General features: G+C 40.5%; 1 protein-coding gene across 1 annotated transcript in view; it reads right to left on the minus strand.

The window, feature by feature from the left end:
- CLCA1 (chloride channel accessory 1) overlaps positions 1–12,134 on the minus strand; it is a 32,275-nt gene that overhangs the window by 7,899 nt on the left and 12,242 nt on the right. Inside the window, 4 exon segments of the mRNA XM_036445636.2 lie at positions 1,958–2,132; positions 5,020–5,247; positions 5,746–5,964; positions 8,604–8,781. Coding sequence (XP_036301529.1) covers positions 1,958–2,132; positions 5,020–5,247; positions 5,746–5,964; positions 8,604–8,781 — 800 coding nt within the window.

Below are 12,134 nucleotides of genomic sequence, written 5' to 3' on the forward strand. Positions count from 1 at the left end.
AAGGGAGAGGGAGTGAGAGAGCGAGAAACATCCACAATGAGAGAGAATCATGGATGGGCTGCCTCCTGCACGCCCCCTATGGGGGATCGAGCCTGCAACCAAGGTACAATACATGCCCTTGACCGGAATCAAACCCGGGACCCTTCAGTCCACAGGCCAACACTCCATCCACTGAGCCAAACCGGCTAGGGCTCTACTATGTTATTAAAGTATTAACAGATAAACATCAAATAAGTATCCAGATTAACTCAGAAGTTGATACTAGCTTTTTAATCACACTAAATAATAACTCCAGCAACATCTCGGTGGTATGGCTACTTCATCTATGTGCTAGCAAGCATGAACCTGACAAGCCCAAACTGACTTTATAAAATTCATGTTTTGCCCAGTGGGTGTGGCTTGGTGGTTGAGCATTGACCCAGGGACCATGCACTTTCATAGTAGAGAATCCACGAAGCCTTACTCTAAGCCTATGGATTTATTCTTTTTTTAGACATAATCCTAAGAAGGATGACTTCTGAGTTTTCTCCTAAGTCAGGAAAGCTGTGCATCTGACAAAGGAAGAAATAAAAGCTGGCAAGGAACAGTTGTAGAAAAATACAATATGTGATAAAAATGATATTATTCTACACGAAGCAGTTTTGGGCTATTTAGAATAGGTGAAACTAAAATAGTTGATGTGAAAGTGCTTTTAAACTATTAATGCCATCCAGTCTAAAGAAAAGGTTTTGATAATCCTGTTGATAATACAATTGGTGCCCTACCTAGATCCTTTATCTGGGTGAGTGCATCTCTTCTCAGCTGCTCTGTCAGCTGCTAATGGCATATAGCTGCCCCATTTCCCAGAGAATGGCCTTACCAAAAGGGGAGTCCCAAGCCCCAAGCTAGGGAATAATGTGGCCCCCCACCCCTGCTCTGCCCTGACAGTCCACAGCCATGGACTGATGGACACAGTGGCACAGAAGGCCAGTGCCCTTGCTTTAAAAATGGACCGAGCTTGCAGTGCAGTTCCAGCTCTGAGTCTTCTATGGAGCCAGGCTTCCGCTGGACTCCAAGTCCAGTCGGATCCATACCCAGCTCCTTCCCCTCTCCTACCCTACGCTCTTCCCACCCCTCCCTCCTCTTCATGAGAGCTCTCCCTCTGTAAGTTACATGCACCTAAACCCCTGCCTCAGTTTCTGCCTCTAGGAAACCCAGCCCAACACGGCGAATGTTAGGAGCAAACCGCCCTGTCATTTTAGCTGCCTCAGAAGGAGAAACTCAGCATAATAATTGCTATCCATAATTCTGGTCCTAAGTAAAATAAATACATCAAAACAAATCATGCCCATCCATTCTGCTAAAGAAGCCAGGAGCATATGGGATCTATTTTTACCATCTGTTGTGCTAGAAGCACAATTGATTAATGTTTTACAGAGACGTACATTGTATTCCACATTTTCAGAGTGACCTTCCGTGTGGCTGAGCAGACCCTTTCTTCGCTCTTCCCCTGCTACTCTTCGTTAAAAGTCCCAACTCAGATGTCATCTCTCTGGACCCTCTTCTTCCCTTCTTTGTGCCTCTTCGTACTTTCTATTGCCAACAGAGCCCTGTATCATGGCCTAATGTAACTGGTGTCTCCACGGGTCTCTTGCAGCTGCCAACTGGAAGTGAGTGTTCCTGGCTAACCTAGTAGACTCCTCCCAGCTCTTACAAAGTTCCTGGGAAGAGAGTCCCAGGTCCTCATTAGGGTGCGATGCTGGTTCCATCTTCTCCATACTGCCCTAATCCTAGAACCAATGCCTTACAATAAATGGGTGGAGTAGGTTCTAATGGTTATTTGGGGATAAGTCAGTCACTTGACCAGTGAAATGACCCTTCTTCTCCCTCTCCCACCTTTCCCCTCTTCCCCAGTTCACTGGAGCTCACAGTCCAGTGGAAGCAACAATGCTGTGGGGCTCAGCAGATTGCCCCTCACCTGTCATTTTAGACAGCTCCTCCAGTTCCTTCGAGGCATCGGGCCCTAGGGCAACTGTGTGGGTGATGGCTCTGCTCTGTTTCACCTCAGGAGAGCATGTGCTTATGGAGGTGTCCTCCCCATCAGTTAGTAGCACAATTTCAGATCCATCAGTTGGGTATTTCTTCCTAATCACCTAAGGACATAATTAAGAGAGTGAGTTACCAAACTCAGGGCGGCCAAGGTGCTTGTGAAAATTGCAAGTATAGAGAACAAGAAAAGAAATTCCGGAGAGAACAAACCAAAGTGTCTAGGGATGGTCAAATGTTTCTCTGTTTTGAAATGATACACTCTTAAATGGAAAACATTCATGGTACTTGCTGTACTCTTTCCTCTTGACCAGCCTGCTACAGTGAGAGCTTTATAAAGTGTGGCTCAGGGCAGTTCCAGGGGTGAGCAGCCCTGGGGAAGCAGGAAAGAAGTTTCCTTCACATAATCTCCTCAAGAGCTTTCATGGGTTCCAAGACATCCTCAGAAAGCATCCTCACTTAATGGGGATCATATTAGAGGAATATTAGACCCACGGTAGATTTTAGCTTGTATGATATTAACTCATCTGGCCATACCAATGGTTTATGGCTCACATTGGTTCTGATTGGTCAATACCCAGCTCACATGAGCTGTTAAAAAATTTATTTATCCTTTGTGCCACTCAGGGTGTATCCTAAGAAATTAGAAATACCAATCAGAAAGGATATATGCATCCTTATGTACATAGCAGCACAATGTACCATAGCTAAGATTTGGAAACAGCCTACTAGTAAGTGCCCATCAGCAGATGAGTGGATTAAAAAACCGTGGTACATCTCTGCAGTAGAATACTATGCTGCGGTAAAAAAGAAGGAATTCTTACCATTTGCAACAGCATGGATGGAACTGGAGAGCATTATGCTGAGTGAAATAAGCCAGTCAGAGAAAGATAAATATCACATGATCTCACTCATTTGTGGAATAGAATGAATAACATAAACTGATGAACAAGAACAGTTCCAGAGACAGAGAAGTATGGATCAGACCTTCAAACCTCAGATGGAAGGTAGGGGAGGGCGGGGGTAAGGGATCAAGATCAACCAAAGGACTTGTATACATGCATATAAGCCTAGCCAAATGACACAGACATCAGTGTGGGGGGGTTGAGGGTATGAATGGGGTGGGGTGGGGTGCAATGGAAGGATAAGGACACATATGTAATATCTTAATCAATAAAGAAAAAATAAAGAAATTGTAGCCATAAAAAATTAAAGTACTCTGTGACTAAAACAAAACATTTTATTCCTAGTAATCCCACTCCCTACTTGTCCTATGACATCTAAGTAGTAACTGCCAAACATAAACTACAGTTTTTACATAGTATAGAGAGGACAATATTGAATAAGATTATGATGGAAGGAAAAGCACATAAAAGAACAGTGTTATCCTCCTAAGAAGAGGTCGGCATGAGTCCTACTCTTCTAAAAAGAATGGAAGGAAGACCCAGAAGGAGGGGAAACAAGCAATCAAGCCCCCCTTCTCTGAACCAGACTCTCCGAAGGGGAGGCGTCTGAAGTAGGTTGAAAGGAAAGCTTGGAGCAGAGACGACTTTCGCCCCACTATTTTGAAGTCTGAGAGGGGCAGCCACACAAGGGAAGAGAGAAGAACTGTGACTGTTGTCATGTGAAGGAGCCCAGAGCCCAGGAACCTATCAGCCATGGCCATGGCCTTGGTCTGCCTGAGCTGCAGGATCTTAGAAGCTAGAGAAAGAGCTTAACTTGGATTCCCTTGTCAACGCTCCCCATCACTACTACAGGTCATGGAAAACATGCAGATATTCCCACACACACTATTATGGAGATAGAAGACAGCTGATGTGAGAGTCAGCAAGCAAGAGAACAGTTCATCTTGCCTTAGAGGCTGAGAGCATGAGTGGGGGTGGGGTGGGGGGTAATGAGTAGATAAGGACACATATGTAATACCTTAATCAATAAAGCTCAGGCTCTGCTCCAACAGTGAGAGTCAGGGTAGGGCTGAGGTAGCTAGGGAGGACCACTGGGCCCCGATCAAGCCAAGAGAACAGGAAAAGCACAGTGGCCATATCTCACCAGACATCACTACCAGGGGCCCAGGACAGACCTGTTCAGGGTCCTCTAACGAGGACCAGGGGGATCTTGAGGACAGTGTAGGATCCAAGGCCCTTTACCTCATCACCCTAAAGTCACCCACAAGCTCCTTCTGACCCTCCATTCAGATCCCATAGGGCAAGAGAAGCATTTAAACTCCAACTGTATCCCTCACACTCTCTTACCCATCCGAGTGGAAAATGCAGAACCACACATTCTCTCCTCATCGCCAGGCCATCTGGCATTAGTCATCTCCCTCAGGGTTTGCATAACAGGGGTTCAGTATATGTCAGTGATTTCACTGTCAGTTTTCCTCCTTTATTTGCTTCTTTAATCAAAGCTTGAGTGAGTGGCAGGGCAAGAGAACCCAGATGCACATAGGCATCTGGCAAAGGGTTTTCCAACTGACTGTGTACACAATAGAAACTTCTCTCAGGGAACCGGCCTACAAGGGCCAGAGGGACAGACTGCATTTGAGGGAATGTTTGATCCATGTCCCTGTGTACCTTCTTCATAGCAATCATTATAGTTTCTGCATATTAACTTGTGTAACTATGTGGTTAATGTATCTGCCCAATAAGATTATAAGCTCTGTGAACAGAGGATGTGTAGTATCTCTTTGGCCCTTATGGTGTTCTTAATGCCCAACACAGTGCCTCGCTTGTAGCAGGCACACATGAATATTCTGAATGCAGGCATGCATGAGGAAAAGCAGGAAGGCATTGATGTAGAAAAGCACAAAAGCAAGAATGAAGTAGTTAACAATAGTTTTGCAGGGCTGTGTCTTTGTATCACTTGAACCACTGCTCTACCCTTAATTGTCTGTTTCAACCAGCTATGAGGCATGTATGGAAACACTGGGAAGGAGGACTCTCTTAACCGTAAATTGTAAACACTGACGAGCTACAACAGGGGAACTTGTCTCACAGTAAATGCTGATCGAAGCCCAGTGCAGATGGACGTGCCTCCTCCAGCCACTGTGGGTAAGTTTCTGATGAGTGTGTCCCTTTCTGCACCGCCTTTTATCCGCATGAGTTCACTTTGGACCTGGGCAGCCTTGTCAAACATCACCATGCCTACCCAGGACCCTTGCTCAATGGTCTGCAGCAGGAAAAGTTTGGCTGCTTGATTCATTCGTTTTAGGCGGTCACCAGCCTGAATGGAGAAGCAGAAGACAGGCAGCCAGGTTGTGGTTAGGTGGTCAGACTAAGAACAGAACAGGCCAGAGGGAATTTGAACAGGGTTGTCTCAACAGAGAGTAAGTGGCAGCGAGCTTACTCAAGCCATATCCTTCTATGGGAGAAATGTTCTCCTTCATATTTGGTAGTATTTTGGAGTAGAAGTTTAGGGCCTTTGTAAAAAATAGCCCTAAAAGACAAAACCAGATAAAGCTTTAGTTCAACCACGAGGCTTTAGAAATAGCCTATGCACTGTCAGTGAAACATATATGTTAAGGCTGTGTAATTCATAAATCGGAAGCTAATTTAATTTGGCAAGTGAGGCACCTGATGCTGAATGTTTGTTGAATAAAGTGGCAGTAGGCATTCCTGATGGCAGTGTTAGCACTGTAACGTCGGACTCTCGGGGCTGTCTAGATTATATTGTATGCAAATGTGAGATCTGGGTCCAGAGATTGAGACTCATTGCACATACTTTCATGCTTCCAGATTTATCTAGGACCAAGCACACAATTCTCTTTCCGATCTGCAGCAATGAGAAGGTGGGTTTGGGTGGTGGTGTAGTCATAGGAGTGGTTTTCTTAAAGTCCTCAGAGTCGCTAATCACTTCCCAGGTGCTTCGGAGGTTGCATTTTTGGTTCTGCAGGTTTGGGGCTTCTTTGTTGTGGTTTGTTTCGGTACAGAATTCGACCACCTGAAATTGTTGATAAAAAATGACATAGATAATAATAACCTACTGGTTAAAATCTTTAATGATTTGATTGATTTAAAACATGTTAATCCCTTGCCCTCCTCCCCAGTCTGCTTTGTTAACTCATCATCTTGGTCCAATCTCCAAATCACTGCAGAGCACTGCCGGAGAAAATCACAGTCATAATTAGAATTCCTATCTCCAAACATGCGCTTAACCTTGTGGACACCTTAGGACTTCACAGCAATCATCTGCTTGCTTTTGGCTTCCTTCCTAGTTTTCTATTTTGGGCCATCACCATCATCACCAAGACATCTGCATTTCAACATTCCTCTCTTGATACCATCTTATCTTTCCATCCTTTCACTTACCACTCACTTCATTCCTTCCCAATCACTTGCCAACACCTCACATTCCAACTTTTAACACCCTACGTTCAGCTCTCTCCAAACCCACTTGGGTGTTCATTCCGCCGGCTCCTCAAACTGCTCATGTTCATAATTGAACTCATCACCTTTCCTCTAACTTTATTCCTCCTCCTCATGTATTTCCTAGCTTGATGCCACCAGTATTCACTCAGTCCCCTAACTCAGGAACCTGAGAGTTTTCCTAGCAGCCAGCCCCCTACAAAATAGCCAAGATCAATACAGTTCACTGTCTTTCCAGTTCATCTTTTCTTCTTTTCCAATGGGCTCTCCATTATTCAAGTCCTCACAGTCCCTCCTCACACTATTGCAGTCTCTTATCGGACCTTTCTCCCTTGCTCTCCTTCCAATTGGTCCACTCCACAGCTGCCAGAGGTATCTATCTTCTTACTCCTGAATTTAAGACCCTTTGGTGGCTCTTACTTGGTCTCCAGATAGTCTGTATTACTTCACATAGCAAACGGCAATCTCTATAAAATGCATTTTTCCTTCACTCTCCACTTCACTCTGGCTGTGCAGTCCAAGACTTTGATTTCCCCCGCTGTAGCCTTGCCAGGCTGCTGTATATCTTGAGGGCTCATGATCCCCATCTGTAAAGGAGCTCCTCTTCTTCTGTCCCCTGCATTGTGAACCTCACCTTCATGTTTCAGCCAAAAGTTCATTTTCAAAATAGTTTCTCATTTTCTACCTTTCCACCAAAGAAAAGGGAATTTTCACTTAACCCTGCCTATGGAAACTTTAGTAAGGCCCCTTCAACATTGTAGTGTATTCACTGAGCTGTAAATCTTCCTCTGACAGAAACCTGTCTTATTAAATTTTGCTTCCTCAAAACCTAGTCCAGTATCTGACACATACAAAAGCTCAATATTTTGTAGTTTTTTAATCTACAAAATGGCAGTAGTTACTATGTAAGAATTACATAAAAACATATGCAATAGGATCACTACTAACAAAGCCAATAAGTGATGTTTTTTTTTTTCTCTCTCTTCCTTTTGTTACATATTTACCTTCCTAACACTTGGGGGATTAAAAAAAGAGGCATAGTATACCTAAAATAGGTATAATTTAGGTCCTCTTTCTCAGTGATTTTATAGTATTATCATTCAATTAAAAATCTTAAGTACCTGGGATTCTATAATTTAAAATGTAATCATTAGCTGTAAAACAGTTTTTTCTTTGCATTTTTCAGATCGTTTTGGTAGTGTTTCCATGTTATCATTCTCCTTACTTTTTAGCAAGAAAATCTGAAAAACTCCTGCGTAAAATCCTAGGCAGAGGTTCTCAAACTTCACTGTGCATCAGCTTCAACTCTAGCTTGGTTAATTTAGAACATACACTCTGGGAGCCTCTGGGAAAATCCTGAACAAGTCTGGAAGTGGACTGCAAAACCAGAGTGAAGGGTGGGCCTAGAAACCATGGTGTATCACGTTGTTATTGACAATTTACCCTCTATTCCTTGGAAGATAAGAGGGACTCCTCACTAATTAACTGATGCACTTAATCTTAGTTTGTGCAAATTCATGGATGTATATGTTTAGCATTAATAAGGGTAATTTTTCAAGTTTATCTTGTGGCCAATTGGTCATTAAAAAACCACTAAGAAATATTTGTAAACTATTTAAAGCTATTAAAATTATGCATAAACTCCATAAGGGCACAGACACTCTTAAAAAGAGAAAATTTCAGGAGCATTTAAGACCTTGCTCCCTTGCATATGTTGTCAGCTTGGCTCAGATAAACTCATAAACAACAACAACAACAACAACAAAAAAAAACAACACACAAAAAGTGAACAAACACCATGAGAGAAAATTTTACTTAACAACTAAAAGTAAACAGGCAGGCTGAAAAGAGATCTCTGAAAATTAAATTAAAGGCTACTGGTCTTGTCCTTATTAACTAATTAAAAGAATTCCCATGGGTAAGTTTCTTATTTAATGAAAAAAAAATTGTGTTTGTGTGCCTTTCAGGATATTTGTGGTCATTCTAAACACTGAAACTAAAAGCCAGTGGGAGAGAGAGGATGGAGAAGCAAGAACGGACCTGAAGAAGAGGAAGTGGGAGACTGGACTTTGCCCTGATTGTGCACTCTGGGCTGGTCCCACAGAGAATCAGCTACTTAGTGATGCCTTCCTAAAATTTTATCCTCTCTTGCAGCATCTGGGATAAAAACCTCATTGAATTCACAGTGTTGAGGGCAAAAAGAAAGATACTTACAGAATTAACATGTTGTGGAAACGTTATGGAAGCCTTCTCAGGCTGCTCACCATCAGGTATGAACTCACTTCCTTTTTCAAGCAGCCCTGTTACCCTGTCGATTTTGCAGGGTTTGATCACACAGCTGTCTCCTTGACACTTCTTTACTACATTTCTACCAGTAACATCGGCCGAACACCTGAAAATTATTAAGGTTAGATATTTAAGTGGCATGATTATTTCAAAGGGCTACCAGGTGGGGGCCAGATCACGGTCCCTCAGAGAGCTGGAGGGCCGGACTATATGAACTACTAATTTCTACTGTAACACCTCAGCTGCGCTCACTGCCCAAAAAACCTGGCGGGCCGGATCAGACTCCTCTGCGGGCCGCATGTGGCCCGCGGGCCGTAGTTTGAAGATGCCTGCTAGACTCTGTGGTTGAGCTCTACTGATGACCTTGTCCATGATGTCCTCTCATAATTCAAGAGACACATACATCCTTAAATAGAAAAAATATTTCTGTTTGCCAGAATGTATCTGAGGGGTTCCCAAAATGGGATCAGAAATCGTTTCTATGCAGCACAAAAGCGAAGCCTGGTTTATGGTTGCTGTTAGAATGAACAGGGGTTGCAGACCTGAGGCACTGCCCAATGTAGTCTCCTCCTTCCTGGAAAATCTGGCCTCTGTTTGGCTCAAAAGGCGTGTTGACATTTCCTGGGTTTTGTGGTTCTAATTAGTTTGTGTCATATGGTTTTTATAATACATAGTTCTTATATGTTCCTAAGTATTGTATATTTTCCTTTATATTATACTAGAGGCCCAGCGTGCAATTGAAATCGCATGAGGAAGTGGCCCACCTCCTGCCGTGGGAGCCGGGACCTGCGCCTGACTCACATGTCCCCCTGCCACCCTGCCTGTGTCTGCTCCAGGGCCACCTGAACCGCAGTGCTGGCTCAGGCAGACCCCACTGTCTCTGTGTCCATCTCCGCTCAGGGCCTCACCTGCGGGCACAACCTCCTTTTGCCAGGTCGTGACCTGTTACAGCATCCCAGCCTAATTTGCATATTACCTCTTTTTATAAATAAATAAACAGCCAAAACCGATTTGGCTCAGTGGATATAGTGTCAGCCTGTGGACTGAGAGGTCCCTGGTTTGATTCTGGTCAAGGCATGTTCCTTGGTTGTGGGCACATTCCCAGTGGGGGGTGTGCAAGAGGCGGCTGATCGGTGTCTCTCTTTCACTGATGTTTCTGACTCTTTATCCCTTTCCCTTCCTCTCTGTAAAAATCAATAAAATATATTAAAAAAATACACACACACACACACACACACACATATATATATATATATATATATATATATATGCATGCTTGTAAGTCTTGTTGCTATCATAAGTGTAATGCTTTTCTCTAACATCTTCTTATTTAGTATATAAATAATATATGAACACTATAGAAAATTTGGAAAATTACAAAAAAGTATAAAGAAGAAAAGAAAAACATCATGTTCCACAATCAGCAATAAACTACTGTCAACATGAAGCATTTCCTCTCTGTATATCAGCATAACATGGCACCTAGAGTTTTGCTTCAGGCTTTTAAAAAACTTAGTATGTTAGTATAATTAAAAATTTAATACCTTATTATAATTTATAACATTCTTTCAAACTGTAATTTTAAAAATTGCATGTTCTCATACTATAAAATAAGTTTAGCTTAATTTATTTCATTTGATTTTCCCCAACTAGTCAGAACTAAAAATAAAACTTCAATGGATAAATAAAATTTCACATAAAATTTTGTCTCTATTTCCAAGTTTGCAACATGATTGGTTTACAGACTAAATTATCAGATCAAAAGTGTGAATATTTTATAGATTGCTGATATAGCTTATTCTACCATTTTCCATAAAATCGGTCTTAAACATGAAATTACTGGATTAAGAAAAAGGAAATAGTTTGGAGATTTGATATGTGTCACCAAATTGTTTTCTATACTTGTGCCAATTTATCTCTCTAACAACCATCTGTGAGAGCTTTCACCCACTGACAGTAACTTACTAGGTAATAAACGATTCTCATCTTTGTCAAATTTGCACCACTGTGATCGCTAGTAAGTCTAAACATTTTTTATATGTTTATTCACCATTTTTATTTCTTTTCCTGTGGATTATTTATTCTCCTGTTTCTATTTCTATATTATGATGTTATTGTTTTTCTACTGGTTTCCAGTATGTGTTACAATACTAAGTTTTTAAAAAGTGTTTTTTTTTTATTTTGCAAAATTAAAAAATTTTTTTTACCTTTTTATTTAGTTTTTTTAATTTATATATAACAAAAGTTTTAATGACTATGTAGCCAAATTTATTATTCTCTTAGTTATATTGTATTTTTCTATAATTCTTGAATGCATAGAAAGACCTTCACCACATAGATGTATGATTTTATTAAGAATCCTTTAGTTATCATTATGATTATGATAGTTATATTTAATGAGTATATTCAATTGAAAGAAGATGTTTATATTTTCCCCATACAGTTTAAATTGTCCTGATATCTTAAGAAATTCTGTTTTTCTCATACATCTATAATTCTAGCTGTCTTAAAGAGTAAATTATTATATATGTATCTGCCAATTCACATTGCTTTAGTTAGTATAGTTTAGTATATGTATCTAAAATTCAGTAAATAAAAGTTCCCTTTATTAGTATTTAAAAAAATGTTCTTAGGTACTATCTATTGAGTGAATTCTGATATTTTTTAAAATGAACTAAAATTGATGTGCTTTTGACTAGTTTTAGAAAACTTATATATTAATTTGGGTTGAATTTAAATCATTCATAAATGAAAAAAAATCTCTCAATTTTTCTTAATTTTCTTTTAAAGCCTTTAGAAGGATTTTATAGTTTTCTTAAAATATGACATCTACCATTCTTAGAGTTTTACACTTCATTATAACTTTAATTGCTATCTTGAATGGAGTATTCTGTCCTTTATATTTTTGAACTGGTTATTGTTAATATTTGAGAAGAAAATTTGAATTTGAATTTTGTATCTGGTCACCTTATTGACTTCCTCTGCTTTTTATTTCTATTTATTCCCCAGGGTTTTCTAAGTGGACCACGTAGCATGTGCATAAAAGCAGTTTTCTCTCTTTCTCATAGCTTTCCCCCACACTCCCATTTTTTAACCTCCTGGGTTTCATGTGTTATTGCATTGGATACAACTTTCTAAAAAAGGTTCACTAGCTGCGCTAATAGTGGCCATCCTATGTTATCTCTAGTAATGTTTCTAGTATTTTCCTATTAAATACGATGTGGGCTGTTGGCTTTCAATTAATGTTTTGCATTATATTAAAGAAATAGCCATCTATTGTGGGCAGTATTGCCATTTTGTGATTGCTTCTAGGCCTTAAAATAATTTTTTAAATTTAAAAGATAATAATAAATTATTAATATGTTTCAATAAAATTTCTTTTTCAAAGGACATGGTAATTAGCCAAATTTGCTAATGTTATCTGTGGAAGGAAGAACATACTACAGACTTAGATATTTC

The sequence above is a fragment of the Pipistrellus kuhlii genome, unplaced genomic scaffold, assembly GCF_014108245.1.
Source record: "Pipistrellus kuhlii isolate mPipKuh1 unplaced genomic scaffold, mPipKuh1.p scaffold_m20_p_2, whole genome shotgun sequence".
NCBI classification, from domain to species: domain Eukaryota; kingdom Metazoa; phylum Chordata; class Mammalia; order Chiroptera; family Vespertilionidae; genus Pipistrellus; species Pipistrellus kuhlii.